The following is a 27,929-nucleotide window of genomic DNA, read 5'->3' as shown; positions in this document are numbered from 1 at the left end:
GATGTTGGTCGGCTTTGAGGAATTTTTTTATGTAAAAGGTTAGATTTAGTTGTTTTGTTTTGATATTTCTATTATCGTATTATTTTTTTATTGCTTAAAGGTGATAGATGAGTGTCAGACGATTTTGAGAAAAAATTTATGTCTAAAGATTAAATTTAATTGTATTATTTTGATGTATCTATCATTGTATTGTTTTGCTGCAATTTATAGATGGTAAATGAATCGACTTTTAAAAATATTTTTAATAAAGATCAGTTTTAATAAATAAATTCTCCATCTTTGCATACTCAGGAAATGTTAAATTTAATTATTATATCATCTTTATTATTTAAACAATTATCCTATTTAATGTAATATTTAAACTCATTAAAGTGAGGTATACGTGCGCTGCGTACACCTAATCTAGTTACTAGATATACACAAATACCCGAATTTAATTTTTTTTCTATTTTTAGTTTTTACTTTTCTTTTCAGAAGATTTCTATCTCTAAATCTAACAGGAAAAAGAAAAGAAAAAAAAGAAAAAAAATTTAACTTGTTCTTGAAGAAGAAGCCAAAGTCCTAAATATATAAAGACCAAACGTGTCCCCATTTCTCCAAAGTCGCTGGACTTGTAAATCTCACGTTCTTCCCTCTCTCTTTCTCTCTCCCTTTTTCTTCCCTCCTTTTTCCAGAATAAACAAACAAACAAACAAACCCTTGTTGCGGCGGTGAACAGATTCCGATGTCCAAAACCTAGCTACCGCCGCCGCCGCCGCCGCCGCCGTCGAGTTTGCCGGGAAAACTGACATCTCCTTTAATTATGCCGACTTATACAGCAATAGCCTTCGAGAATCTACTAGAACCTCGTGTTCGGAAATCGCATGGGAAGCTGAATGAGAGGAACGATGAGGAACAAGTTGTGGCAGATGTTGAATCAGAGCCGGTATCGGAGCCGGTGAATCATATATATATATCGCCGGCGTTGTATATAACGCCTGAACCAGCTCCGATTCCGGAAACTTCTTCTGGTTCGATGTCTCCTTCTCCTTATTTGGTTAATCATAAGCGACGTGGAGGTGGAGAAGCATTTGCAAATAGGAAACTTGATGGATTGGAGGAAGTTGAGCAAGTTGACGAGAAGACTGATTTGGATTTGCATTTGAATTTGGAAGAGGAGCCAGCTGAGGACAATTTGTTTGAGGAAGATGAGGGATTTTTGGATCCGAGATGTGATGCGTTAAGTATTGGAAGTGTTAATGAGGTGAAAGGGCTTGATTGCCGGAGCTGTGTCTCTGCTCAAGGAGAGTTCTTTGATGCAGATGAAGGTATAAATTTGCTTCTGTTTGCTATTCAATATTTGTTTCATATGGTTTTATTAAGCAAATCTGTGTAAATATGTTGTGTTGATCTGCTTAAAATTCTAGTAAACTATATGTATGTGTCTGATGTTTTGTTAAGAACCTTGAATCTTTTTAATGTTATTGATAGCAGGATTCTTGAGGTTTTAAGCTAATTCTCTGTGCGTAGTCTCTTTGAGTAAATTGTCTCTACGGTGCTCTAGTTTATAAACACGAGGGTTAAAGAGAGGAAATGGTTTGAGTTGTATTGGTTTGACTAAAGCAATTATCCGAGCAACCTCCACCTAAATCTGAATTGTTGACAAGAATAGCAATTTGACAACCTCCTTCCCTTAAGCCTAAGTTACACGTACCTTCAATATATATTACAGGAACCTATCGAAGTTTTATGGAAAATGTGAATGTATTCATAGATGATTTCGATATATTTTGTGTCGACGTGCATATCCATGGTGAGGCAATATATTGGAAGGGGTGAAAGGTTATGGTGTAGAGAAATTTTCAGCCAGATGCCTAGTCTTTCAATTTTATAATTTATAGCTAAGAGCAAAGAATATGGAAGCAAAGGATAGATATAGGTTAAATCAACTAGTTGTTCTGAGGTTTAGTTCTTGTTGCTACACTTAGATGAGGTTCGATTTATGTCAGGAGTCATTTGGTTTTATGTGTAGGGATAATCCTGATATCATAATTGTTCTTTCTACCGAACCCCTACTGTGTCTGAAAAATCAGATTGGAATTAGAATTCTTGATCATATATCAAGCGTTCTTTCTACAGTCTAAAATATCAGATTGGAATTAGAGAGGGATGAATTGGCTTCAACTACTTTGGAATTAAACTGTAGTTGATTGTTGTCGTAGAAGCATGGAAGAAAACATCGTGCTTTGCTGTCCAGCACCTGTTTTAAAAAATGGAAAGTTGTATCCTAGAAATTCTATGTTTTTGGCTCACTTCAGTAATGTTTATGCTTTCGTAGTCAAGGTGATGAATGATGATTGATGACAAGGTGCTCTATTTTGACAGCTGTCAAACAAAATATGTTATGTTGCTCTAGATAGTTCTCACAGTAGAATTATGAATGTAATTGCTCTATTATGGTAGCTGTCAGACCAAAAAAAATCAGATTTCCTTGGTAATTCGTAGTTTGTGATGAATGTAATTGTCTTTGTAATGTTGCCTCAGATTTCCAATCCTTGGAAGGGTCATCTCTGAATGGATCTACATATGAACCTAATATTGAATCGGATCTGTGCGCCACAAGGCTCAAACTCCTTGAGGAAATTGAAAAGAGAAAAACTGCAGAGGATGCACTTAATATGATGCAATGTCAGTGGCAGAAAATCTGTAGTGTTCTGTCTCAGGCTGGGTTAACACTTCCTTCTCCTTCTGATGTCATTGGTGGTATACAGCTTGATAATGCTTCAATTGAGCAGCTCTCTCAGGAAGTAGTTGTCACAAGATTTGTTGCTGAAGCAATAGGAAAAGGTCAAGCTCGTGCAGAAGCTGAACTAGCCGCTGAGTCAATTCTTGAATCAAAAAACCAGGAGATTTCAAGGTTGAGAGACAGGCTCCGGTACTATGAGGTTGTAAATCATGAAATGTCCCAGAGAAATCAGGAAATCATTGGTAGGTGTTGCTTCTCTTGCTAATTGCTAGTTTTAACAACTCTGATGAATGTCTCCTAGGCACTGGTAGATCTTGTCGTAATCACTAGTGGCTTGCTTCAGTTTTAATTTCCTATAACTAGAAGAATCTTATAGTCCCATTTCAAAAAGGACCATCTAGGATGAGTATGTGCTTTGCATTCACATAGAACACTTGGCTGGCGTCTTTCTCAATCAGCCAGGCATCTTTATTTAGACGAAATGTGTATCCAATTTCCCCACTCCTGAACCAAAAATGATTTATATAGACTATGCTATATAATATGTTGTGGTTGTAGAATACTTCTGAGCTAGTGCAACCTTCATTTACTGTCATACACACATCTGTTTGATTAGAGGCATCCTTCAATCAAGGTTCTGCATTATCTGATATGAGAAAGATACAATATTGCTGCTTACATGTCATAGATTCTGTCCTGATTAAAGTTGAATATATTGGGTTATTGCATCTGTCACGGGTTTATTTAACGTTTACAAACAATTACAATATTATTTGCAGCTAATGTAGCTTAAATTTTTATCAACTTTTCCGAACGACCTACCTCGTCAGTTGCCAATTCTTAGTCTAAAGCCCCTTGGTCGTGATTATTATCAGTTGAGTCGGGAGGTTGGGAAAACCATAACTTTCATTTATTATTAGTTTAAAGCCCTTGGTCAGGATTATCTTTACTTAGTTCCTTGTAGCTTTGGAAAGTTGCCATCTCATTTAGTGTTCTAAATGTTTCTAGGTAGCCTATATTTTGAATGTGGTAGTTAAAATATATTATGTTGCACTACAAGCAACGTCATTTCTTTATCAGTTTGACAATTTTCATTTCAAACACTGCAGAGGTTGCTCGGAAGCAGCGTCAGAGGAAAAGAACCCAGAAGAAGTGGCTATGGAGTTGTATAGGGCTCTCTGCTGCCATTGGCGTTTCAGTGGTTGCTTATAAGCACCTGCCACAGACAAGTAAACATCAACCAATTTCATACGCCAGTGAATCAACAGGTGCTGGCACTCACAAAACTACCTAACAAACTTGGTTAATTTGCTCAGCCAACATGCACGCACTGCAGAGTTCAGGGTTTTAAGAAGAGTTATACATAGGTTAGGTCTTGCGGGAAAACATGGTTTCATGCTGCAGTTTTTCTCCTCTAATAAAAGTTGGCCGAGTTGGTCAATCTTGCTCAAAGTTCCAATGCCGTTGCTGGTACTAAATGAAGAGGGTTCGCTTAGTAGTGCCTTTGCAGGTCAGATTTCAAGGCTGTTGAGTTTGCCGACTTAATAATAGTGACCTGAGTTTGTACTGCAGTTTTTTGCCAGTACTCAATGTTGTTCTCTCTGTATTGGGTACTGTTCACAACTCGGGTAGATGATCAGTTCAGTTTATGTTTTGTATACGTTAGGCTAGGCGGTCAGTAGGAATGTTGTGCCTGCTTTCAATCTACGATGTAACGTTCCTATTTAGTTATTAATTAAAGAGAGAGATCTCTGTAATGTTGTTTTTGCAGTTCTACCATTGGAAGATAGCAGTATGCCTTCTCTGTAGGATGGTCTGTGAAGGGAGACCCCTGGGTATGGAAAATATAGATGAGCTGGGTAATAAATAAATAACTCTCTCTCCCTAGGAAGCAAGGGGAGCTGCACATTTCTTCTGTGATTTTTAGTGTCAATATAAAAGAGAACTATCCTTTCATGATGATATATCAGTACTCCCAAGTATAACACGTCTTCCAATAATCTAGCTAAAAAATAGGGGAGGGCAACACAAGGCTTACAGGGATTATGGCATCCATTTCTTATTATGATATAATGAGACCCCCTTCAGAGATAACTCATAACCAATCATGAACCTTTTCCAACTATAGGGACTGAATATTAACCGGCTCCTACCGTTTAAGGGAAAACTATTTTACTTTGCAAGTCAAAATCCGATAGCAATATTATGCCAAGATCTATGTGCTGCTTGTCTTGCAAATGATCCAATTTTTTAATGTTTACGAAGACACGCTAGTTTCGGGGAAATTGCTCTCTTTTGGCAGCAATGAAATCTATTCTCAAAGTAAAAATATTACTCCCTCCGCCCTCATCATTTTCTTTTTAGTTCATCACAAAAGAATATCGATCTTTTTTTATTTGACAATTATTTAATAGCATCATTTCTATTTTATCCTAATTGAATTTCAAATAAGAAAAGACAGCTAAAAAATAAATATTATAGTGACTCTAAGAGGGCTAATATTGTAAACTTACGAAATCATTATTTATTTCTTAATCTCCGTGTCCAGTAAAAAACGACATAAAATGAGACGGTGGAGTATGATATTTGATATCTGACTCCATTCCTGGCAATCTTTGATTGTATGTATTGAAGATAAGGAACAGTGGTAGCTGAGTGGAAAGCATTATTGAAATACAGTATTGAGTAATTTTTTTTAGGCAAAAGAAGTTTCCTGTCAGAAACTTGAAAACATTTGTGGAAGTAGGTTAATCATACCAGCTTGTTACTGATGACGTTTCAACCCAACTCCCACTCTTGTTTTAAAAGGAAAAATGGAAAAATGGGGTGAGAGAGGCTCGAACTCTCGACCTCAGGATTACTCAGCAGCTATGAGACCTACGCGCTAGCCAACTGCGCCACCACCCCTGATGCTCCAACGCATTAGGTCATTGCTATTTAACAGGCGGAACTAGGAAACCACTTTAACTAGCTTATGCTAACTAATCTAAAAATTATGATGCTATTGTTTTTTCTGTGTCGGGGAACGTAGGAAATGGAACTAGGTGAAATGAATTTTTGTTGCTTATATAAGTGAATGCCGAGGACAAATAACTTGTAATTTCCAAATTTAAATTGATGAAGGACCAAGGTTTAAAGGTACATCAAATAAAGAACATCCTAAAAGATATAACCATGAACTTCATTTCTCTCATTTTAATTGAAGACACCATATTGTTTTGGGTTTTAGAATTAGGGGCGACATTCGAAAATAGCAAATGCACTTTTGAATGGGTTGATATATGGAAAACAAGTGGCTGCGTGGTTAATGCGAGCTTGTCAGGTACAGTATACCTTTGGAGTAAGTGTGAGTATTAATCCTCTAAAAAATTACTAGTATATATCAGAAGGCGTCAACATGCCTTGCAGATTGTGCCTTTTTCCTGTTTTACTTGAAAATCTGTTGCATAGGCCCAGTTCGAAAAAGATACGTTCCCAAAAAAATAATCAAAAAATATTAGGTAGAAAATAAATAAATCTAGAGTTACAGGGACATTCCTAACAATGGTCTAGTTCTCATAGTTCGATACATGAATAGCTAACTGCTACGGCATTTCACAGAAGTTGCATTCATCCATCTCCTTGATTTTCAAGCAATTTCTGGGCAACTGCCACACCAGAGAAATTGTAGTACTTTAGTTATATAATACTAAAAATTGGAGGAAGCGATGCAAAAACAAGTGGGTTTGGACTTTGGATCGTTCTATCCTTGCAATACCCTCAACTGAAATGGATTCCATTTGGTCAAAAGCACACTAGGACAAATGAAAAATGCATATGCTGAGCCTTCAATACAGCTACAGTGCTCAACTCCAAATGATGGCTGTGTTACAACAGCACAAAACTCGTCATCTGCCTCAACCTGGTTAGTCAGTATCGGCTTCAGGACCAGAAGGGCTCAAAACAGAGTCAATAGGCTGGGAACTGATTATTCTCATGTTTCCTTAGAATGCACTGTCAATCTTCTATATGCCAAGGGCCAATCAAAATGCAACTTAGCTGAAAGAGTTATCGAGGTCAAGTTTTACAATGAAACGACCATATGTGAGAAGAAATCTGTCCTCCTGGAAACATTTTTATCACTTGGTGGCAACTTCTAGTAAATCCTGCCAAGTGGTAAGTTTTTCCCTGGGTTTGTTTTTCAGACTCCCTCTCCTTTTCTCTTCATTATCGATCTTTTCCCAGCCACCAAATGTAACAACTTTCACATTCCTGCTATCTAGCAATTGGAGGAGGCCCTCTCTGCCAGGCTTCGATAAGCCAGATCTTGATGTTACTGCTCCTCTCAATACATCTTCTGATATGCTAGCAACCTGCTATGTCTCAATTAGTAAAGCTAACTATAATATTCTAGAACTAATCCTATTAGCTTTGAACGAAAATGCATCGGTCATAATGATTGGAATAGGGAAGCAGCAGGTTTTGTGAATGACATGCACTTACAGTTTCTTCAGCGCAGTAAAGATTTGTAGCAATTATCCCAGTTGGTCCTCTCTTCAACCACCCACATACATACAAGCCTTTCTCGACTTGTGCGTCTCCATAAGCTTCGCTTAACACGCGTCCTTGAACATTTGGAACAACTCCTGGAATGCAGCCCCAGATAATTTAATTTGCAACAATAATGGACCACACAGCAATCAAAGCTCTCATGCAATTGATGTGAATGATGAAACCACTTGTCCATGGGATGGACTGAAAAACACTAACGTGAATAGAAGTATTTGCAATTGCCAAAATAGAGTATATAAATGATGAATTGGCAACTTAAAACTATACAGAGATTTATACAAGCAAAGAGCTGTAAAGAGCAATCAATTAGCTTTCATCACATACCTTTATGGTGATCAAAAGGCAAGCCATCAACAGGTATCGACTTGTAACCAACGCTCTTCAATACCAGCCTACAAACAAGTGCAGTAAAACACGCAAACACAGCTCCCGAATGCAGGAAAAAACAAGAGCCTACTGATGCAGTGACCAGTGACTGGCCCAACAATTCATCTATCCTAGCATTGAGTCATTTGTGCACTTAAATTTAGTTGAGAAATCTATTAAAAACATGGCTTATCTCATTTTATTTAACTAAAAGGTTTTCCTGCTCACTTTTTGTATCCTTCAAATCTTATCACTTCGACTACTATATTCTTCTTCCTCTTTTTGAATTATTTTGTTAAATATGATGGGGAATCAGGCAAAAGATAGGTTTAGCTGTAAACAGAAAAGGGATTTCAAAAGGGTTTTCCCTCACCACAGATATATGAAATAAAATCTAGAATTTCAAGAGGTTTCTTAAGTGTTAAATGAGTTTGTAAATCATTTAAGAAAAAATTTTAGATGCAGGGAAGAAAATGAAAACTAAAGCAGCATACCCGCATTCCATTTCAGCAAAAAGTCCAGTACCAACTGCAATCTGTTTCCCAGATCCAACATCTTCTGGAGGAAGAAAAAGGTTCAGAGTTAGAAGTTGTTATCTCTCATGAACAATACCTACAACATGCACATTTACTAAAATATAACACTGACATAATGCTAACACTACGTCAAGTCTTTCACATTTTCTTTTGAACAGTTTTATGCGTGAAACTATCCAAACGCATCACACACATAAGACATTAAAGGATTATTAGGTTTTCAAACAAGTAGGTCAATTATAGTGTCTATACCAACGTGCACAGACCTCGACCAATCCATCAGGCAGCAGGCTACCTCCCACAAACACGTATCGGGTTAACCTGCCCACTGAAGCTGGAGTAATGGGCCAACACTGAAATTTGGATGTTGTAACTAGGAAACAGATCAGGAAGCTCCATGTAATAACTCATACCTTATGCCTCAACCACTCAGCCACCCGTTATTGTTCATAAATTGTAATAATGAAAATTCTTCGGATTAATACGCATTTCAGATGTTCGGTAAGTTATATTAAAAGCTGGATTTACATCGTTTTAAGAATATGCTTTATCTGAATCTGGATAGAACTGTGCTTCATTAATAACCCTGGCATGTATCTCACATATATTGTGATATGTGACAGAGGCACTCTCCAACTGAATACTTACAAATAGAATGAGAAATTGGTGAACCTAAGAAGTTGCCACCCTAGTAATCACACGGGTCTATGGAAGAAGGAAATAGGAGAGCTTTTGATGAGATAGAGAATTGTTGCATACATCTGAAGAAACACCACTCATTTCTATTTTCTCTTTAGTCATCCATGAGGTTTCAGTTTGTATAGATGATCAGGTGATGTTCCTGGAGGATCAAATAATGTGGTCGATTCTACGCTTTTTGGTATATCGTTTGTAAACTGAAGATTTTCTAATGTTAATAAAACTATTTTACTTCTTTAAAAAAAGGCACATTGTGCATTACCATAAAGTAAGGCACAAAAGTGTCATATTAGACATTCTTATCCACTTGTTGCTAATAGCCTAATACACATATTTCACGTTAGTGAATAATATCCGTGAAACCAAATGGACAAAAACTGAAAAAAAAATAAAGCACTACATCAACAAAACAATGCACACACAAGCAAACACACAGTAACATACATGACTTGCACAAACACATAGATGCACAACTAACAAAACATAAATCCTGATCAAACAATCCTTTTGTACGTGTTTGTATGCAAATTTCCCTATCGTATCAATAAAATCTTAACAACATCATAAGTTCTAACAGGACAATATCAACTCCATGCTAAAATGATTAAATAGAAGAAAAGGTAAGAGCAGAAAATTCCATTAAAGAACATATACCCCAAACAAAAAAAACAAAAGGGCAAGAATAAATTTATAAGCATACAGCTATCTCTTAACACGCTTTACAAGCATACAGTTACCTTTAAGAATAGTCCTCTCCATGCGCAAACCAGCAATATAACCATTTCTACAATCTGATTCCAGAAACCTGTCTGGTTTCCTGAAGAAAACAAAGTGCAGTTCTTTTTGACCTGGACTGCATATGGAAGTTGCCGGAGTAGCGGCCTTAGATAGCAGTTCATGAATTCTCCTTTTAATACGGTTATTCTTCAGTTCTTCCTTTGCATACAAAAGAAAAGAACAGAATGCTCAATTTGGGGGATACCAAAATAACATTATACCACTATACCCCCGAAATAAGAACCCACTATACCCCCGAAATAAGAACCAGTCCTTGAAAGACTAAAAGAAAATCACGTATTGGTTCAGATAAATCCATTTTTACAAATAGAAAACGAAGAATTTTGGGACTTTATTTATACTTCTTAATTGTTAATTGAATGAATAGTACTAAATATGAATTGACATAGAAGATTTTATTTTATTGGACCACTATCAATTCTTTGTTCGGCGAAAACATACTTTAAACCTATCTGTTTTTTAATATTATTTATCGACTTAGAAGCAATATTAAAAATCTAGGAGGAAAGTGCATCAATCTCTCTTACTTAATGTGGTTTTAGCTTCAAAAAGTTGAAAAATAAGTTTTGGTTGAACACAGTTTTTTTGCAAAAACTGTTTTCAAAATTTAAAACAAACCCCACCTTAGAAAGTTTAGCATTTTGATCTTGCACCTTTTTTCTTCTTCCCTAACATTTTAATCCTTCAACATTTTGAAGCATAACAACTGTTCTTTAAACTGAATTTAGTAACAATTTTGACATACAGCATACAATATTGAGAAACACATATCAGCCAACTTACAGGAAATATAATGAAGAGCACATGTAATCCTCCTTTGCCTACGATCAGAACAATGTTCTGATGAGTGATGACTGTTTTTTCAGTTAATTTCAAGGGATGTGCAATGCCGCTGTTTTGAAATATACATTCAAGTGAAAACGCGAGGAGACTAGCTCATAAGGTGAGACTTGCTAAAATACGATATAAGAAGAAAACAACTCACACTATCAAAGAATGTGGGACTCTAAGTCTCTAAAACATCCGATCAGCTTTCCAACCAGATAGTCTTATCTTTTCTCAACAAGACCTAGCATTGCATATTACTCTCATTCTTTGACTTTTATTTACTTATCTTTTACTTTCTTTGTTTACAAATACAAGTCAGACACAAGCACTTAGGCATCAAATTTAAACTTACCGTTGTTGTTAATGGATCATTAGGTCTTTTTCTCTCAAATCATGTGGTTGTATCCCCAATTTCTCTTTTCTTTCTTTTTTTTCCCCAGACCCCACAGGGTATGTTGTTGTTTGTTCTTTTTATACGGTAGTTCAAGCTAAAAGGAGTAATAAAGTTTCTATCTTCCAAAAGGTCAAAGGTTTTGTAACTAAATAAAAGCAGTTGAAGCTAGTATGTTACAAATTTAAGGGCTTCACTTTTATATATCATTCCTCAAAGAGCCTGATATAGTAATACAGATGGCAGCCATACCTCATCTGCCGGCGTTTTACTTAAATCTTCTTGCCGAATTTCAATGGATAGATCCTTGATACCTGAAGCAACATAAGTTTCATTTAGTAAATCAATTACTGTTTCGGCTCTAATTATCTTGCAGAGCGAAGTTAAACAAATAACATGGTGTATGAAAGTGAGGGGAACTGGAACCAGCAACCTTAGACAGACAGCAAGATCTATAAACTCACGTAGAACTTCACGCAGCTCTTTCGCCGTGAAGGCTGCTTGTGCTGGTCCACGTCTTCCAACCAAATACACCTTTCTGACAATATTCAAGCATAAGTGTCATCATTTAAATAGAACATGTTTGTTTTTGGTACATAGTTAACTGCCACATGTAATGACACTTAAATGGAAAAAGACAGAAAACAGAAGGCAGACCTGATGGAGCTCTCGCCTAAAGCTGCCAAAGCATGGCAGGAGATATCAGTTGTTGCCAATTCAGCAGTTGGTCGTAAAAGGATACGCGCCACATCAAGAGCTACATTTCCCTTAACAGAAGTGAAAAATTGCTTAGCAGGAGAGCTACATTTCACTGTACCTATTCTTTTATGTTTTACAAAGCTCTAAACAGACAAGTTCTGGGGTGATTCTTCAGAGAAGATTTTTCTTCAAATACTGCAAACATGTGGTGAAAACCTTCTCTAATAAGACAACAATGCATTCCCCGATCTCCCCATAGACAGCTCAGACAATAAACTAATGAGTTGATGGGCATATTAGTGAAGTGAAGCATTCAACGTGGAACAACATACTGTAGGTATCAACTATCAATTAAGCACCAGAAGCTATCCCTTAGCCCAGTCTAAACATTAACTGATACGGTGTCTATATAATAGGCCCCGTTTGGCCATGAAAACATAATTTTTCGGAGTTGGAAATAGAGTTGGAATTGAAGTTGGAGTTGTGTGTGGCCATGAATATAAATTAAAGTTGTTTTTGAAATTTTTTGAGAGAAGTAGGAGTGAAAACAAGTCTTTCTTGTTTTCACTTTTTCAAAATACAATTTCAAATTGTATTTGGAATTTTCATGGCCAAACACAGTGGTTTTCACTTTTTTCACTAAAGTGAAATAATTTTCCGGGAAAAAGTGAAAAAATACCCATGGTCAAACGGCTACTAAGCTTTCAACAACACGAAGATAAGACAAAGGAAAAGATTCGGTAGGCTAATATTAACCCAAAAGAAGGCACAAGCACTTGTTCCTTTGGTTTAGTTTAATTTTAACAATAAAAAGATTATGAACCCAAAAAGAGGACTCGCTATGCTATTTAGTTTAAGCAAATAGTTCTTTTTCGTAATGGTTGTGTTAGCCAGCTTGTGCACCTCGACTATTCCATCATGTACCCCGTACATGCTTCCTCTTCTTTTATGGTGCGTCAAGACTATCTTGCCCTCACTTCGACTATAGCGCTAGCTGCTATCTAACCAGCACAGATATCGAATAACTCACTCTGGAGAATAGAAGAAGTCACCTAGTGTTTTTTGCCATAGGAGGGATATGAACATGACACCTCATGGTTCTCCTCCCACTTCATTGGCCACGAGGCCACACCTTCGGATGCACACAATTTGCTACTGGAATTCATGCAAATAGTGACTTATATTTTATTTTGTTTGAAGTGGAATGCACGTCACTGAAAGTTCAATAAATGATTAAAGATAAACAAGAAACTTATCCAATGAGACCATATATTACCACAATTGCACGACATACCTGACCAATAATAACAGCAGTATCTGAGCTCTTCAAATCTGGTGCCAGATTTCTGCAGTCTGGGTGGCCATTATACCACCAAACAAATTCTCTGGCAGCGTAAATCCCAGCCAACTCCTACAAACATGTAGCAGGATGTTTCTTTAAGAAATAACACAAGCTTGGTGGTATGAATTGATCAAATCACACCGCCAATATTATTTATTTATTTGTTATGACAGCATCAGTAATATCTATTCCCTAAGACACTTATTATAAAGAAAGGAAAACTCAACAGCGCCACCGCATTGAGTACACTTACTTCTCCAGGTATTCCTAGAGCTTGATCACTTTCAGCTCCATAAGAAAGCACCACCTACAAAAATGATAGATTAACTTCAAATCTGGTGGATAATACACACTGCACACTAAACAAGCAAAAATGTCAAAGAATCAAATGCATCCTCAACATTATTAGAGTCTCACTGCATCATATAATTCACGCAGCTCAGCCAAAGATATCGAGGATCCAAGCGACACATTCCCTATGAACGAGCAATGTCCATTTTGAGCAACTCGAGAAAACTGGTTTGTCACAACCTGTTGCAAGTGTTCTGGTAAACTAAACATTAATAAGAGCAGTATATCATGAAGTTTTAAAATTAAAAAATATTCCTAAAAATCAATTACAACGCTCCGGTTCGTGCAGAAACATATTGTTAGCTGGATTATTACTGTAATAATTGTTTTTTTTTGTCTCAAATTGAAGCAAATACAATATGAAATTAGGGTTCGGCCTGTCTTTCCCACCTATTGCCATAACTATTCTGGATTCTGGAAAAAAGAAATAGAATAAAGGAGACAAAATTAAATTATAAGACCTTAGTTTCAGGATGATCAGGAGCGACACCGGACCTGACTAATCCAAATGGCGTAGGTAACCGATCAACTATATCAACTTCAGCGCCTTCATGAGCTTTCAATATCTGTCAATTAACATGTCTAACAATCAGCAAAAATCAGAAACTGTAGAAAGTTCAAAGAAGAGATAGCTGTACCTTATCGGCAGTGTAGAAACCGGCAGGCCCGCTCCCCACGATGCAAACACGTAGTGATTGCGAAGGAACCGTGGAAAAACTCCTGTAGAAACTGAGTGCTCTTGAAAGAGCCATCACTCCAAATCTCTTTGTGCCGGCAGTGGAGAAATTTTGTGTCTGCTTTAGTGACGGGTCAAGTGCAACTGGAGCCTTTCTTAAGGGCTGTTTTTAAAAGGGAAAAGCCCTCTGCTTGAATAAATTAGTTAAAGAGCCAAATATACTCCTGTGATTAATAAAGTTATTAAAAATATCTTTCACTTTAATATTTTTCCACCATGATAAAATAGAGGCCACTTGACGTACCATTTAGGTGAGCTATGCCACCTCAGCATCACACTTTTTCCTTCTTCTTTTTTTCAAATTTTACCTAATTATTTATTATTTGTATAAAAAGAAAATTAGTAACCGTTTGATCATGAAAATTAAAAAATTTTGAAGTTGGAGTTGAAATTAAAATTGTATTTGGCCATGTCTTTTTTGAATTTTTTTTTTTACTTTTGAAAAAACTTTTTGAAATATGATTTTATGCCCCAACTTTTACAAACTATCAAAATCACTCAATTAAAATTTAACTACTAACGGAAAAAGAACACAATTAGCCACTTTAATAAAAATAATTACATATACATGGTCATATTTTATGAATTTCAATTATGACATATATAATATTTACATTAATAGCCGTTTCTCATATTTGAAAATTTTAAATATGGATGTTATATTAACAGATCACCGCTTCCTATTTTTTAAGTAACAAATATTATCTTTCAAACAAATTTATTTTTTTAAAAATTTATTTAATTTACTTTCTTTATTTTTTGTTTCTAAAAAATAGGAAATGATGAGTTGTTATTAAATTTTAGGGTGCCGCTAATTTATTTCTTTAATTTTCTTACACATGAACGATTTTACTGTGTGTGAATAAATTACTTTTATGTAAATATGCGTAGTATGTTTCTTTATACTTTGTATATTTATATATGTGTATATGGTATATACATGATATAAACTTCATATATAACATACTTTGTATATTTATGTTATAAATATAATACTTTATACATTTATGGGTATAAATATAATACTTTGTGTATAAATATACCAAGTATTATGATATGTAAAGGTAGCAGTTGCAATTTAAGGTATAAATTTGTTAAATTGGACATATTTTTTTATGAAAAATATGTATCACCGATTTATATTTTCGCATATATATAGTATAAACTATTTATATTTGAATAGTATAATAAAGATGTACACAATATAATATATATAATCAAATATAATAGTTGGTTTGGAGGGCGGTTACCCACCCGGGTGACCAGGGATCGATTCCCCCCTCAATGTCTTCTGGGTTTGAGCCTGTCGTACAGGGCTTGCCTAGTGCGGTTTACTTCCTCATGTGGTTTGCAAGCTATTGCATTGGGGGTTTACCCAGTGCGCACACAGTACTCACCCAAAAGGCAGAGGTTGTGGCAGAGGGTGTAGCGTCTACGAATTTTCCTAGAAAGTTTCCAAAAAAATTAAAAATGAGAATAATTTGTGGCAGTGGTAAACTAATCTGCTACAACTTTATTAATTCCATAAATATAGAAAACGATTATCCATTATTAATTACAGGACTATAACTCCTTAAACGTTCGTATCACAATAGAAAAATTATTATTATTATTATATTATATTATAGTAATTAGGATCATTAGCAATAAAATAATGTTTTAAACAAGGGAAAAAATTAAATAAGGGAGAAAAATAATGATGAGAGAGAAAAATAAATATATATTAATTAGGATAACATTAAGTTTGAAATTATAATTATCCTATTTTTAAAACTGTTATATACGTAATATTGAAAAAGTAATGTTATAAGGAGAGTTTTATGTAAAAATTTAAAAGATTGGGCTTATATGTAATAATAATAAAAGTTGAAATTTGAGTTGAAAAATTGGAAAACACCAAAAACCTGTTTTCCCTTTTCAGAAAATTTTTCCGAAATTATTTTTCGAATTTTCATGGCCAAACACCATAATTTCTAACTTTAAAAATTTTTCCCGAAAAAAAGAAAAAATTTCATGGCCAAACGGGCTCTTAAAGTTTTTTCTTTTTTTTTTAAAAGAAATTGATTAAAATCATCCATAACACCACCAAAACCACTGTTAATTCACTGTCACTCCATTAACAACACCATTTCTCCATTTTTCATCATCAAACCTCCATTAAAACCAATCAATCACCAGCTCCGACCGCTACCGTTTCTCCACCAGTTCCGAACACCAAATCTCTCCCCTTCATTCGTTAATAACAACAAGAATCCAATTACATATGGCCTAAAATTGCTGACCCCCATAAATTTTATCTATATAATCTTTCTTTTTACTCAGGCACAACAAGAATCAAGAATCTAAAAGGGTGGGGGTGAGAGTGATAGCTTAAGGGATTAATTATGGCGAGGCTTTGGATGAGATTTGATAGAGGAGGTCAATCGGAGTTGAATGAGTGTATTCCTGCTAGGGACTTAAGGATTTTTGCCCCAACATCACTAAATTGATCTAACCCACCCTAGGTTCGACGAAAATTATCTCCGTTATTGCTCTGTCTTCCAGCGAACCAATGATATCTTTTTTAAAAAAAAATAAATTAGTAACCCTCTCGGAGCCCTCCAAACTTCTCTTGTCCAACTGTATCCCAGCAATAAAAGCGATTTTTTCCATAATTTGTGAAGAAATCTAGTGGATGAACCTCCACACCAATAGTGGGTTCGTATTTTTCTCAAATTCACCAGTGAGATGTCCTCTGACAAAAGTTGTCTTCCCAGTTCCTCCGTCGCCCACAATAACAAGCTTGAAGCTTGGATAATCTACAGTTTGTTGGTTTGGTAGAGCCATATTGAACAAAGGAGGAGAAAAAAGCGCCGCAAATTATCGAAGAGACGACTAGGATTTATTTTGTTAGAGATGAAAAGGAAAATAGGCAGTTGATGGTTTCTTTTTCAGTTAAAAAAATTTTAATTAATTTTTTTGAATATTTAAGTTTCTGTTTTAAAAAATTAAATAATCAATAAAATTTAAAAGCAAAAAAAATTAAAATGAAAAAGAGTTAAAAAGTGATATTGATGTGGCATGCCACGTGGCATCCACCTCACCTAAATGGCACTCCATGTGGCTTTCATCTTGTCATGGTGGAAAAGTGTTCAAGTGAAGGGTATTTTTAATAACTTTGCTAATGTTAGGGGTATATTTGACCTCATAGTATAACGAAGGACAAATTTAACTATTTTATTAAAATAGAGGGATATTTTTTACCCTCATCCCTTTTTAAAAACATGTCCAATACTTAGGTGTACTCTCTCGGAAATTTCACAAGTAGCAACTAGCTGTCACGATCCGAACTAGGGCCTGGCCGTGACGGGCATCCTGAACTATAAAGGCCCGAACGTCCTACTCTATCTGGTAGTCATGCACAACTGTCACGCCTCAAATCCTATTGGGGCGGACTGGCACCCGTAACCGAAGGAGGCCCGAGAGAACCAGCTTATAACCTTATACTTCCCATACATACCTCTATGACAACCTGAAATTCGGACAACATCATGTCACATATAAAAGGAAATAATCACCTGTATAAGCTCAAGGACACATATATATGTATATACAATACTTGACCGTTGGAGCCATCACGTCTATTAACAAAACACCACTTTGACTGTACATTAGGTCTACAAAGCCTCTAGACAATACACAGAGTTTAACTAAGGTCGGGACACACCCCGCCATATAACTAACTTTTATACAATACCAAAAGTGACTGGATATGACACGGAAAGCCCCGAAGCAAACTGGAGCTCACCAAAAGCAGTTGGATATCCTGGATCCTACTTATGCGGTGTATGAGCTGAGGTACCTGTGCCTGCAGCATGAAATGCAGGTCCCCTGTGGGGGACGTCAGTACGAAATATATATTGAGTATGTAAAGCTGTAGATAATCATATATGATATAGGAGCTCAATAGAAATCAAAAACAAGTGAAAAAATCGTAATAGGAGTGGACCACACTTACTAGAACTTGTGACAACCTGTACATTGTATTTATTCAACCACTTTACCTTCGTTCTTATCATCTTTGTAATCATTACTGTACTGTACTGTGACCATTAGGCTGCCTCCAGTACATATCAACTGGGATCGACCCATGATAGGCTTATGCCCTTGGGATACCACCCATAAACACATAAATAGGGATCGACCCATGATAGGCTTATGCCCTTGGGATACCACCCGATAAGAGAGAACTTTCATCACTTAGTTCAATTAATCTTTGAGATTGTTATTTCGGTCGCCACCATATTTTTGATACTTTGAAATAATGATACATCAATAAGAGACATATAAATAGACCATCAATGCAATAACAATGAAGTAAGAACTCATTGGCACATCAATGAAGTGTTTTGGAGTCATCAATGCCATAACAATGAAGTAGGAACTTATTGGTATATCAATGAAACGTTTTGGAGTCATTAATATCACATGGATCTTGTTTGAGTAACCGGATACCTTCTGGCATTCATTAGTGCAATAAACATGTAAGATTTGGAAGACAAGTAAGTATTGGAATATCTTGACATGTTGTAGGGTGGAAACAAGTTCATTGGTAACGTAGGACATCATACAAAACCATTATGGATCACATGTTATTGAATAACTTTGGAAATTTTCTTAATAGAACAAGTGTTTACTTTCATGCCAAAGATATGGTATAGAGTATGCTTTACATACCTAACTGTCAACCTTCAATACGAGTCCCAAATGGACTTTCTGTCTTTTCGGATTACTTATCTACAATGAACATATATAGCAATCTAGTATTAGCGACCAAACGTCACAATTCAATTATTTGAATTCACCAAACTAGTGGTTAAGTAGTAAGCCTTAATTACACCATAAAGGGTGTCACTTTAACCCTCTTATACTCCAATTACATTCACATGCCATGCATATTCATACAATATCCTCCAATATCAAGTTTAGATTCATTTATCCTTCCAACCAATCCATTAAACCAAATTGAGCCATAGACATAAATAATCATCAATTCAATAGTATATCACCACATCCACCTTCCATAACTCAATTACCATATCCACCTTCCACAATTCAATACAACCAAACCATGCAAAATAGTCCATAACCCTATTTTCATCACCTTTCAATAACAACCAATACATATAATCCTCTATCACGCATATACATATGGAAAAGAACAAAGGCAAACAATATTCATACCTTAGAATTCACCTCTTGATTATGCAATCCTGTTTGCACAAATAATAGGTACCGTTCGAAGCCCTCGAGATGACAAACGCAGTTATCGGATTACTTTGGAATTTCTACGGTTGAATCAAAAGTAATTTAAAGGTCAAATTTGGCTAGGGTTTGTTCTTTCTCAATGATTGATGATGAAAATGAGTTTTTGAACTCATATACATGTATATATACACATATTCCCATCCATAATATAATAGGAAATGACCAAAATGCCTTTAAAATTTAAATAATATCAAATCTGTCCTTTGGTGGACTGTTTTGATAAGCTAAAGTAGATCGACCATAACTCTTTGCTTCGATATCCGATTTGAGTGAAATTGGTATCTTTGGAAGGATAATTCAAAGGGCTTTCATTTCATATAAAGTAGGCCACCCAGTTCGTCCTGTGCAAGGAGTTATGGTCGTTTGAAGTTGACCCTAAAAATCTATTTTGAGAGGCTGAAGTAAAACGAGTATAACTCCTTACTCAGACGTTGGATTTGGATGAAACCAATTGCATTAGAAAGAAGACTCAAAGATATTTCTTTTCAAAGGTCGCAGCTCTCCCAGTTCATTATATTAAGGGAGTTATGATCATTCGAAGTTGACCCAAAAATTCGGCTGGCCTTAGTAGTTTGTGTGCAGGAAATTTTCCTGCACATTTACTATTCCCAAATATCCCGACCACTGTTTTATAGTTTCGGACGTGCTCGATTATATCCGAAACCTATCCATTTTTGAAAATCTTTATATCGTGGGAAAGCTTATTCAATAACCTTTGCATGGAACCATCGACGGGCAAATTTCGGTATAAATAAAATAAAAAAATTAATTTCATATAAATAAGACCAATACACGTACTTGAATACGTCAATACATGTACTTGAATACGGGGTGTTACAACAACATTCATATAATAAAAGAAAATGTGGAATTTCGATCTAATACGGAAACATGATCATACACTGGATTAAGTTTAACAATAAGGAATGAAATTCGAAAATCACTAACAACATCTGGAACAGTCTGCGAAATCTCTACTACATGAAAATCTGACAACTATCTGAAAATTGGGACAAGGCCCCAGTAGACCAAAACAACGGAATAACAGAATTTGAAATAACAGGCCTTCTGGAACAAAGAAGGCTCACCACCACACGGATCACTTCTTTCTGGAATACTCTATTGATTTGTCTGATCCTTAGACTGAGCCTCCGAACTTGGGTGGTAGGGGGTTAATACAGATGTACCGGTACGCAGAGCAAATCCAAAATAATAATTTATATTCAACATATATGAGAACAATTTAAAAACAGTTCATAAACATATCATATAGTAAGAAATCTTATGGGCATTTCTGAAAACTCTGAAAGAAAATCATCTGAACTCTGAGACATTCTTTGTTTTTACTTCTGCACTAGGTGGTATACCCTATAACTCTGAAATTCCACGGGCTATATGAAATCCACCATTGACTCGGCGGGGAAGCCTCCAACCCAAGTGTGCCGCAAGGGTTGGAGTCTCTGATTCTGCTACGCCACACGGCCGTCGCCAGCGTAAAGATAATATACCTGGATCGGCAAATCACGATTTTAGGCTAAGAGTTACTTGAACTCAAACCTTCTTCGGGTAACCACCTAACCCTCTTTAAGCCTAGTTTTAACTCTTTAAAACATGCATTCTCTAAATTCAAACACTGAAAACATACTTTGTTATGGTATACATACTTATGGTATCGTCATACCATTGACTTGCAAGTCACATCTCTGAGCCATTAATAACATATTATAATCTCTGTTTTCAAAACATAAGTTTGGGACTACCATATCAATAAATCAATTCAAGGAAACTCTTTCTCAAACCTCATATAAACACATGCAAAGAACTCTCTTTGTTAAGCATTTCAATAATACAAGGTTGATACAATGCTAAGTGTGTATCAAGAGATTCCAATCAACACAAGAACAACAAGATGAACAACAAAGTGCTAGTGAATCGAAAATGGCCACACACGGCTTTACTAGGCTTGCAACACTTGTTTGAACTAGAAAAGTGAGTTTAACAACAAGAACAACAAAGACAATATTGCTAGTGAATCGAAAAAGCCCCACACGGCTTCACTAGACTTTTATATTCAACAACACAATGTTAACAAGATTTACAAAGAAAGAGACAGAAACTTGACACACAATATTTATTAATCTAAGAACCCTAACAAGAGAAAGGACCCTAAGACTAATAAATATCAATACCAAGTTCTTATTTGGACCAAGAGGAACTCAAAGAACCTCAAGAACCTAGTTTCTAGCCAAGATACAACACTAGTATCACTCTACTAGTGAGAATTTGGTTTTGGCCTCTCCAAATGATGAGAAAGAAAAGTAAAAAATTTACAACTCTTTGTTTCTTGAATAATAGGAATCAACTAAAGCAAGACTAGCCCTATTACATAGCTTATATAGTCACTTAGAAATGGGGGTCAAAGACCAAATTACCCTTGGCATTTAAGTGGGTGGGTTTGGGGTGTCTTGGTGGGCCTCTTTACATTTTATTAAATATAGGCCCTTAGATGGGCTCACAAGGGCCTCACACATGGCCAAGAATGTGAATAAGGCTTGGAGTCGTTGCAACTCACGTGCTTGGCTTTGTGTGAAAGGTCTCGAGCTAGGAATTCCCTTATCAAAGGTGGTCATGTCAAATTTCTCATTCACATGCAACTCTTTCTCATTTAAAACAAAGGTGTAATTATATCAAGAAGCTCTTTCTCATCATCTCTAAATCATGCTCAAACTTTAAGGTATTGAGAAAACTAGTTTCAAAACCATAAATCATGCATTTCAAATCATTCACAATAAGATCATAAACTTGAATTTATCACAAGAGAGGAACTTCATAATCTGTGGTCTCAAACAAATCTTAAATTTCAATTTCATACATATACATATACTTGTAAATCAATTTAAGGGGGAAAGGCCTAAAGACCAAAACAATAATATCATCAACACACTCAAGATGCGAAATTTAAGTCATAAGTTCCAAAACCCCTTTAAAATTCATGCTTGATAATCTTTAAATCATGTTCTAGTGTTGATAAGCCCATGTAGTTTTTAGGATAAACCCTACGTACCTCTATTTAGGAAATTAAAGGATGATTCTAGATGCCCACGACTTGTAGATTCCAAATCTTCAATTAATTTCTAAACCCACGGTTGAATCTTGAGTTGTTTGTGTTTTCTTGTGAAGGCTCACCTTAGCAATAGAATCCTTAGGAACATGTTTTAATTTAACGAAAAAAGGTGCCAACACCCTTCCAACATGACATGTTTGATTGAACTATTACCTTTTGCCGAATCTGGTTTATTCTCTTAAACTAATTCTTTTGGTTGAGGGTGAAAGAAGCCCTTTTTTTCCCCTAAAGAACTCATATACAACTACATTGATGTTTGGGAACTTAAAATAACTTAAAATAACACTATTAATCTAAGTATTCTCTAAATTCAACCAAGAATTTAATAAACAAGAAATTTTCTGTCACGCCCCAAAATCCCATCGGGTCGGACTGGCACCCGAAGCCGAGAAGGCCCGGGAGAACCCGTTCAAATATCTGTACTTTCACTTACATTTCACCAAAAATTGGACAGCACTTCGTTGCATATAGAAGGATCTAATTACCTGTATCAGCACAACACGCGCAAGTATATATATATATATAATACTTGGCCGTCGGGGCCACCACATATACAGATATAACATCACTATATAAACTTCCATGACTTTACCCTTCCTTATGTCTACAAAGCCTCTAGGATATACATGACATAACTAGGGTCGGGACAAACCCCCGCCCACACATGACTCATGTACAATAACAAAACATAAGGAACCGACTCGGAAAGCTCCGAAGCAAACTGGAGCTCACCAACAATAGCTGTATGACCTGGTTCCTACTTGTGCGGTGTATGAGCTGAGGTACCTGTGCCTGCAGCATGAAATGCAGGTCCCCCGTGAGGGACGTCAGTACGAAATATGTACTGAGTATGTAAAGCTGTAAATAATCACATATGATATAGGAGCTCAATAGAAATCAGAAACAAGTGAAAAAATCGTAATAGGAGTGGACCACACTTACTAGAACTTGTGACAACCTGTACATTGTATTTGTTCAATCACTTTACCTTCGTTCTTATCGTCTTTGTAATCATTACTGTACTGTACTGTGACCATTAGGCTGCCTCCAGTACATATCAACTGGGATCGACCCATGCTAGGCTTATGCCCCTGGGATACCACCCATAAACACATAAATAGGGATCGACCCATGCTAGGCTTATGCCCCTGGGATACCACCCGATAAGAGAGAACTTCCATCACTTAGTTCAATTAATCTTTGAGATTGTTATTTCGGTCGCCACCACATTTTTGATACTTTGAAACAATGATACATCAATAGGAACCAAGTAATAGACCTTCTATTTAATAACGATGTAATAAAGACTCATTGGTACATCAACAATGTGTTTCAGAATCATCAATAGCACAACAATGAAATAAGAGCCTTTTGGTATATCAATGAACATTTTGACACTTTATAGGATGGAAACAACTTCGTTGGTAACGTAGAACAATACATGTTTTAGGACAACCTCGGAATCTTACTTGATGGAACATTGGTGTTTTCATGCCAAGGAACATTGTTAGAGTATGCTTTACATACCTCGTTGTAGATTCGGATACCAATTCAACACAACTTCCCGCCTTTACAAATCACTTATCTACAATGAAATGTTTGGCATCTAGTATTAGCAACCCAACACCACAATTCTCTTCCATAATTCCATACTACCAATATTTGCAAAGCATTCCAAAAACCAACTTGAACAATAGGTTTATGTGTGTGTATATATATATAATCATTTCAATACCACATCATCACACCAAATCCCTTCACAATTCAACATAATCCAACCATGCACAAGAATAATCCAACATCATTTCCAATCATCTTTCAACAACAATCAAATAACACACTTCTTATGCTCACATGCATATATATACATATCCATATAAATAACACCAACATAATTTACATCCTTACCATAAAATGACCCTTTTGATTTCGAAGTCCTGTTGGCACAAATAAGGGGTGCTTCTCGAAGCCCTCGAGACGGTGAACACAACTACGGAATCAATTTGGATTTTCTACCGTTGAATCACAAGATAATTGGAGTTGAAATTAGGCTAGGGTTTCTTATTCTTCAATAATGGATGATAAATAATGGATATGAGGCTAAGTATATGTATATAATGACCAATTTTCGTTCATGAGGTGATGGAAAATGACCATATTGCCCTTAAAATTTTAAGTAAATCCGAATCTGTCCATGGTGGACTGTTTTGATAGGCTAAAGTAAATCGGCCATAACTCTTTGCTCCGATATCGGATTTGGGTTAAATTGGTATCGTTGGAAAGATAATTCAAAGGACTTTCATTATATATAAAGTAGGCCACCCAGTTCGTCCTGTACAAGGAGTTATGATCGTTTGAAGTTGACCCTAAAAATCTGTTTTGAGAGGCTGAAGTAAAACGAGTATAACTCCTTACTTAGATGTTGGATTTGGATGAAACCAATTTCATTGGAAAGAAGACTCAAAGATCTTTCTTTTGATATGTGGTAGCTCTCCCAGTTCATTATATTGAGGGAGTTATGATCGTTCAAAGTTGACCCAAAAAACTGGCAGGCCTCAGTAGTTTGTGTGCAGGAAATTTTCCTGCACATTTACTGTTCACAACATTCCGGCCACCGTTTTATAGTTTCGAACGTGCTCGATTATATCCGAAACTTATCCGTTTTTGGAAAATCTTTATATCGTTGGAAAGCTTATTCAATAACCTTCGTATGGAACCATCGACGGGCAAATTCCGGTATAAATAAGGTCGATTCCTATACACATATAATTAAACTATACACTTAAAATCATCTCAAAATAATCAATACTCATACTTAAACTCATATATACCTAACTTAGGATCAATACATATACTCCAACAAATATAACAATGGCTAATGCACGTAATTAAGTACGGGGTGTTACATTTTCAAACTAGATCTTCAAGCTTAACCTACATATTTTCAATCCGCATTAATAGTTTCTCGAATTTCAGATATATGATTAAAAAATATGAAGGATAGGAGGCATGTGTTCAATTAGAAAATTAATCGACAAAAGAAAATTAACGGAGGTTGAAATATGTAGGATACTCCATTAATGGAGGTTGGAAGATATAGGATGAAAAATAGGAAAGAGGATAATTAAATTAAATGAAAAATGGGCTAAAATGGCGTTGCCGCGCCTCCAAAAGTGAGTGTGATACACTCTTTTTGTTGAATCAGCAAAAGGTGTTAAAGTGACACAGTTTATGACAACTTGAGGTGTCAAAAATGAACAACGTCCACTTGAAGTGCCTAAGTGAATATTTATGTCAAGTTTAAGAGGCCAACAATGGGTTTTACCTTATTTCTATCGATTAGTTTGCAAGAGATGTACTCAATTTTGATACAGATCAAATCATTTTCATTATGTGGCACCTTAGAACATTTTAATATATTATTTATGAACCATAGATTGAGTTTGCACATTTAGTAGCATTGTATAAATTAGAAGAATTTTGATAATTTTTCGGACGGTGATATTTTCATATGTATGAGAAAACTATACAATTTAGCAAGGGCCACCTTCTAGACTCTTCGCAGCTATTCACATTTCACGGTTCTATATTCCGTCACATCGCCGATGGCCAGAACAACCATTGTCCGATTGCTCACCGTCTCTACACCTCTTCGCCGACTTCTTCCCCCCTATGCCCTTCCTTTCCACCACTCTTTTCCATCCCAAATCCCCAAAGCATTTTCTTCTTTTTCACTTTCCACAATCAGCTCACTACTAAGCAGACCTTTTTCAACCACCACTACTACCCAAGAAACACCCATTTCAAATAATTCAACTTCAGCTCCTCCGAAGCGAAGCACTTTAGTTAATTTCTCTTTATCTGATTCAGAAGACTCCGACACTGAGGCGGAAGAGGTAGCAAAAACAACGACTAAACAGATTGATAAATCTAAATTACCACCACCATACGACCCATTTAACAAGAAACCAGTAATCGAGGAACCCGAAGATCCAACTAACTTACAAGAAGTGTTTCAGAAGATGCGTTCAGATGGGCTAAACAACAGTGCAGTTAAGATGTTCGACGGATTGTCTAAGGACGGGTTGACCCACGAGGCGTTGGAGCTATTCTCTCAGATTAAGGACAGGAACCAAATGCCAGATGTTGTGGCTCATACAGCGGTGATCGAGGCGTACGCTAATGCAGGACAGACCAAGGAGGCTCATAAGGTGTACCTGCGGATGCTGTCATCTGGGGTGCTGCCGAATGCTTATACATACAGCGTGATGATCAAATCTTTGGCGGAGAGCGGAGAAGAGAAGTTTGTGAAAGAAGCGAAGAAGTACGTGTTGGAGATGGTGGAGAAAAGGGGAATGAAGCCGAATGCAGCTACGTGTTTGGGTTGTTTCGAAGGATTGGTGAAGGCGGGGATGGAGGAAGAAGGGAAAGAGTTATTGGAGATAGTGAAGAGCAAAGGCGCCGTGCCGGAAGAGAGCAAGATGAGAGAGGTGTTGAAGAGTAAAAGAGGATTAGTTTATAGGACCATAATGCAGGTTTTCTACGGCAAATAAAAGATGATTGTTTTTGCCGAACATATCGGATCCAATCACGATCTTATATATAAAACGATTGCCTTTGAGTTCCAAACTCCATATGGTGAAGTAGCCTTGTTGTTTGCGAGGTCTTGATCATTTACATGGACACATTTTTCATTCGGTAGGGTCACTTTTTGGTTAACTTTGTTCCGTAGATTGTATTAGTAGGGAAGTTCTTGGTATTTGTCATATGGAAACAGCTTATTACAAGCGATGAACTTTTGTGTTTGCGGAAATCTTGATTTTCTAGTTTTTGGGCTTTGCTACTACCAAGAGCCAGAATGCAGGAACGAAATCTTCGAACAGAAAAAACTCATGAAAGCTTTATCCTAGCTCCCAAAGTTTTAGCATGGACCTAGCTGTATGTGTTGATCACCAAAACTAAAATTTCTTTATGATGTTCTTTTCTTTAGTTTGATGTACTCCACCAAGCTTAGCTACCAGTTCCTTAGCTGGTGACTCCAAATTCCAAAACTTCATCATGAAAATTGAGCACAAACGTAGCCAAGATGTCTAATTAGTGGTGAAAACTGAAAATTGATAATTAGAGCACATGGTACATATACATCATGCATGAGGTTTAGAATTTGTCCACACCGGGTTTGTGTGTAAATGTGAAGACGTTCAGACGAAAGAAAAGTATACAACAAGATTATCTTTCTCTTGGCTGATTAATGGAGCACAATCGTCGCTCCTACTTCCGGAACAGCAAAAGACAACACAACGCCAACTAAGAGGAAGAGAAGAAAAAAGTAAGATGGATACATTTGATACTCAGCTTACAGTTTGCCCCTTTTCTTTTCTCTGAAGTGATGACACATTCAATATTTACCAGATAATCGTCTAAAAATTTGAATTGTGTTGTTTGAATTTTATATAGAAAGCTGCGGAAACAAAAT

At 36.2% G+C, this 27,929-nt stretch overlaps 3 protein-coding genes and 1 non-coding gene across 7 annotated transcripts; 2 read left to right on the top strand and 2 right to left on the bottom strand.

Annotated features, from left to right (window-relative positions):
- The first annotated feature begins 504 nt into the window (after positions 1–504).
- LOC107839771 lies at positions 505–4,482 on the top strand. Its single transcript, XM_016683401.2, has 3 exons — positions 505–1,307; positions 2,524–2,967; positions 3,835–4,482. The coding sequence occupies exons 1-3, from the start codon at positions 803–805 to the stop codon at positions 4,017–4,019; spliced, it is 1,134 nt and encodes a 377-aa protein (XP_016538887.1). The 5' UTR covers positions 505–802; the 3' UTR covers positions 4,020–4,482.
- Positions 4,483–5,547: 1,065 nt separating this feature from the next.
- Positions 5,548–5,632, bottom strand: TRNAM-CAU. Its single transcript is given in 2 exon segments — positions 5,548–5,583; positions 5,595–5,632. It is a non-coding gene; the product is annotated as a tRNA-Met (tRNA).
- Positions 5,633–6,181: 549 nt separating this feature from the next.
- On the bottom strand, positions 6,182–14,170 carry LOC107839770 (NADPH:adrenodoxin oxidoreductase, mitochondrial). 4 transcript variants are annotated; one of them, XM_016683398.2, is made up of 13 exons: positions 13,925–14,170; positions 13,748–13,852; positions 13,353–13,466; positions 13,189–13,242; positions 12,888–13,004; positions 11,552–11,661; positions 11,359–11,432; positions 11,147–11,208; positions 9,615–9,813; positions 8,137–8,200; positions 7,601–7,668; positions 7,208–7,350; positions 6,182–7,077 (listed from the first exon to the last, which is right to left on the bottom strand). In XM_016683398.2, the coding sequence occupies exons 1-13, from the start codon at positions 14,036–14,038 to the stop codon at positions 6,844–6,846; spliced, it is 1,458 nt and encodes a 485-aa protein (XP_016538884.2). In that variant the 5' UTR covers positions 14,039–14,170; the 3' UTR covers positions 6,182–6,843. The 4 variants fall into 4 exon arrangements, with proteins under 4 accessions (XP_016538884.2, XP_016538883.2, XP_016538885.2 ...); XM_016683397.2 differs by having other exon boundaries at positions 6,182–7,080; positions 13,925–14,165; XM_016683399.2 differs by having other exon boundaries at positions 6,182–7,080; positions 8,137–8,197; positions 13,925–14,165.
- An 11,641-nt stretch (positions 14,171–25,811) lies between these two features.
- On the top strand, positions 25,812–27,282 carry LOC107839769 (pentatricopeptide repeat-containing protein At4g38150). Its single transcript, XM_016683396.2, has one exon. It carries the CDS (start codon positions 26,059–26,061, stop codon positions 27,004–27,006), a length of 948 nt encoding a protein of 315 aa, XP_016538882.2. The 5' UTR covers positions 25,812–26,058; the 3' UTR covers positions 27,007–27,282.
- The last annotated feature ends 647 nt before the right edge of the window (positions 27,283–27,929 follow it).

The sequence above is a fragment of the Capsicum annuum genome, chromosome 8, assembly GCF_002878395.1.
Source record: "Capsicum annuum cultivar UCD-10X-F1 chromosome 8, UCD10Xv1.1, whole genome shotgun sequence".
NCBI classification, from domain to species: Eukaryota; Viridiplantae; Streptophyta; class Magnoliopsida; order Solanales; family Solanaceae; genus Capsicum; species Capsicum annuum.
The sequence above is the reverse complement of the archived record's forward strand: the minus strand, read 5'-3'. Positions and strand labels throughout refer to the sequence as shown.

Bases quoted from the DNA above. Each gene is read 5' to 3' on its own strand.
- LOC107839771 (XM_016683401.2), top strand. From the start codon at position 803: ATGCCGACTTATACAGCAATAGCCTTCGAGAATCTACTAGAACCTCGT. The intron at 1,308-2,523 runs GTATAAATTTGC...ATGTTGCCTCAG, and splicing joins GTTCTTTGATGCAGATGAAG to ATTTCCAATCCTTGGAAGGG. The intron at 2,968-3,834 runs GTAGGTGTTGCT...CAAACACTGCAG, and splicing joins GAGAAATCAGGAAATCATTG to AGGTTGCTCGGAAGCAGCGT.
- LOC107839770 (XM_016683397.2), bottom strand. From the start codon at position 14,038: ATGGCTCTTTCAAGAGCACTCAGTTTCTACAGGAGTTTTTCCACGGTT. The intron at 13,243-13,352 runs GTGAGACTCTAA...TCATTTTTGTAG, and splicing joins TGCGTGAATTATATGATGCA to GTGGTGCTTTCTTATGGAGC. The intron at 11,662-12,887 runs GTATGTCGTGCA...ACTTCTGTTAAG, and splicing joins CTGCTGTTATTATTGGTCAG to GGAAATGTAGCTCTTGATGT.
- LOC107839769 (XM_016683396.2), top strand. From the start codon at position 26,059: ATGGCCAGAACAACCATTGTCCGATTGCTCACCGTCTCTACACCTCTT.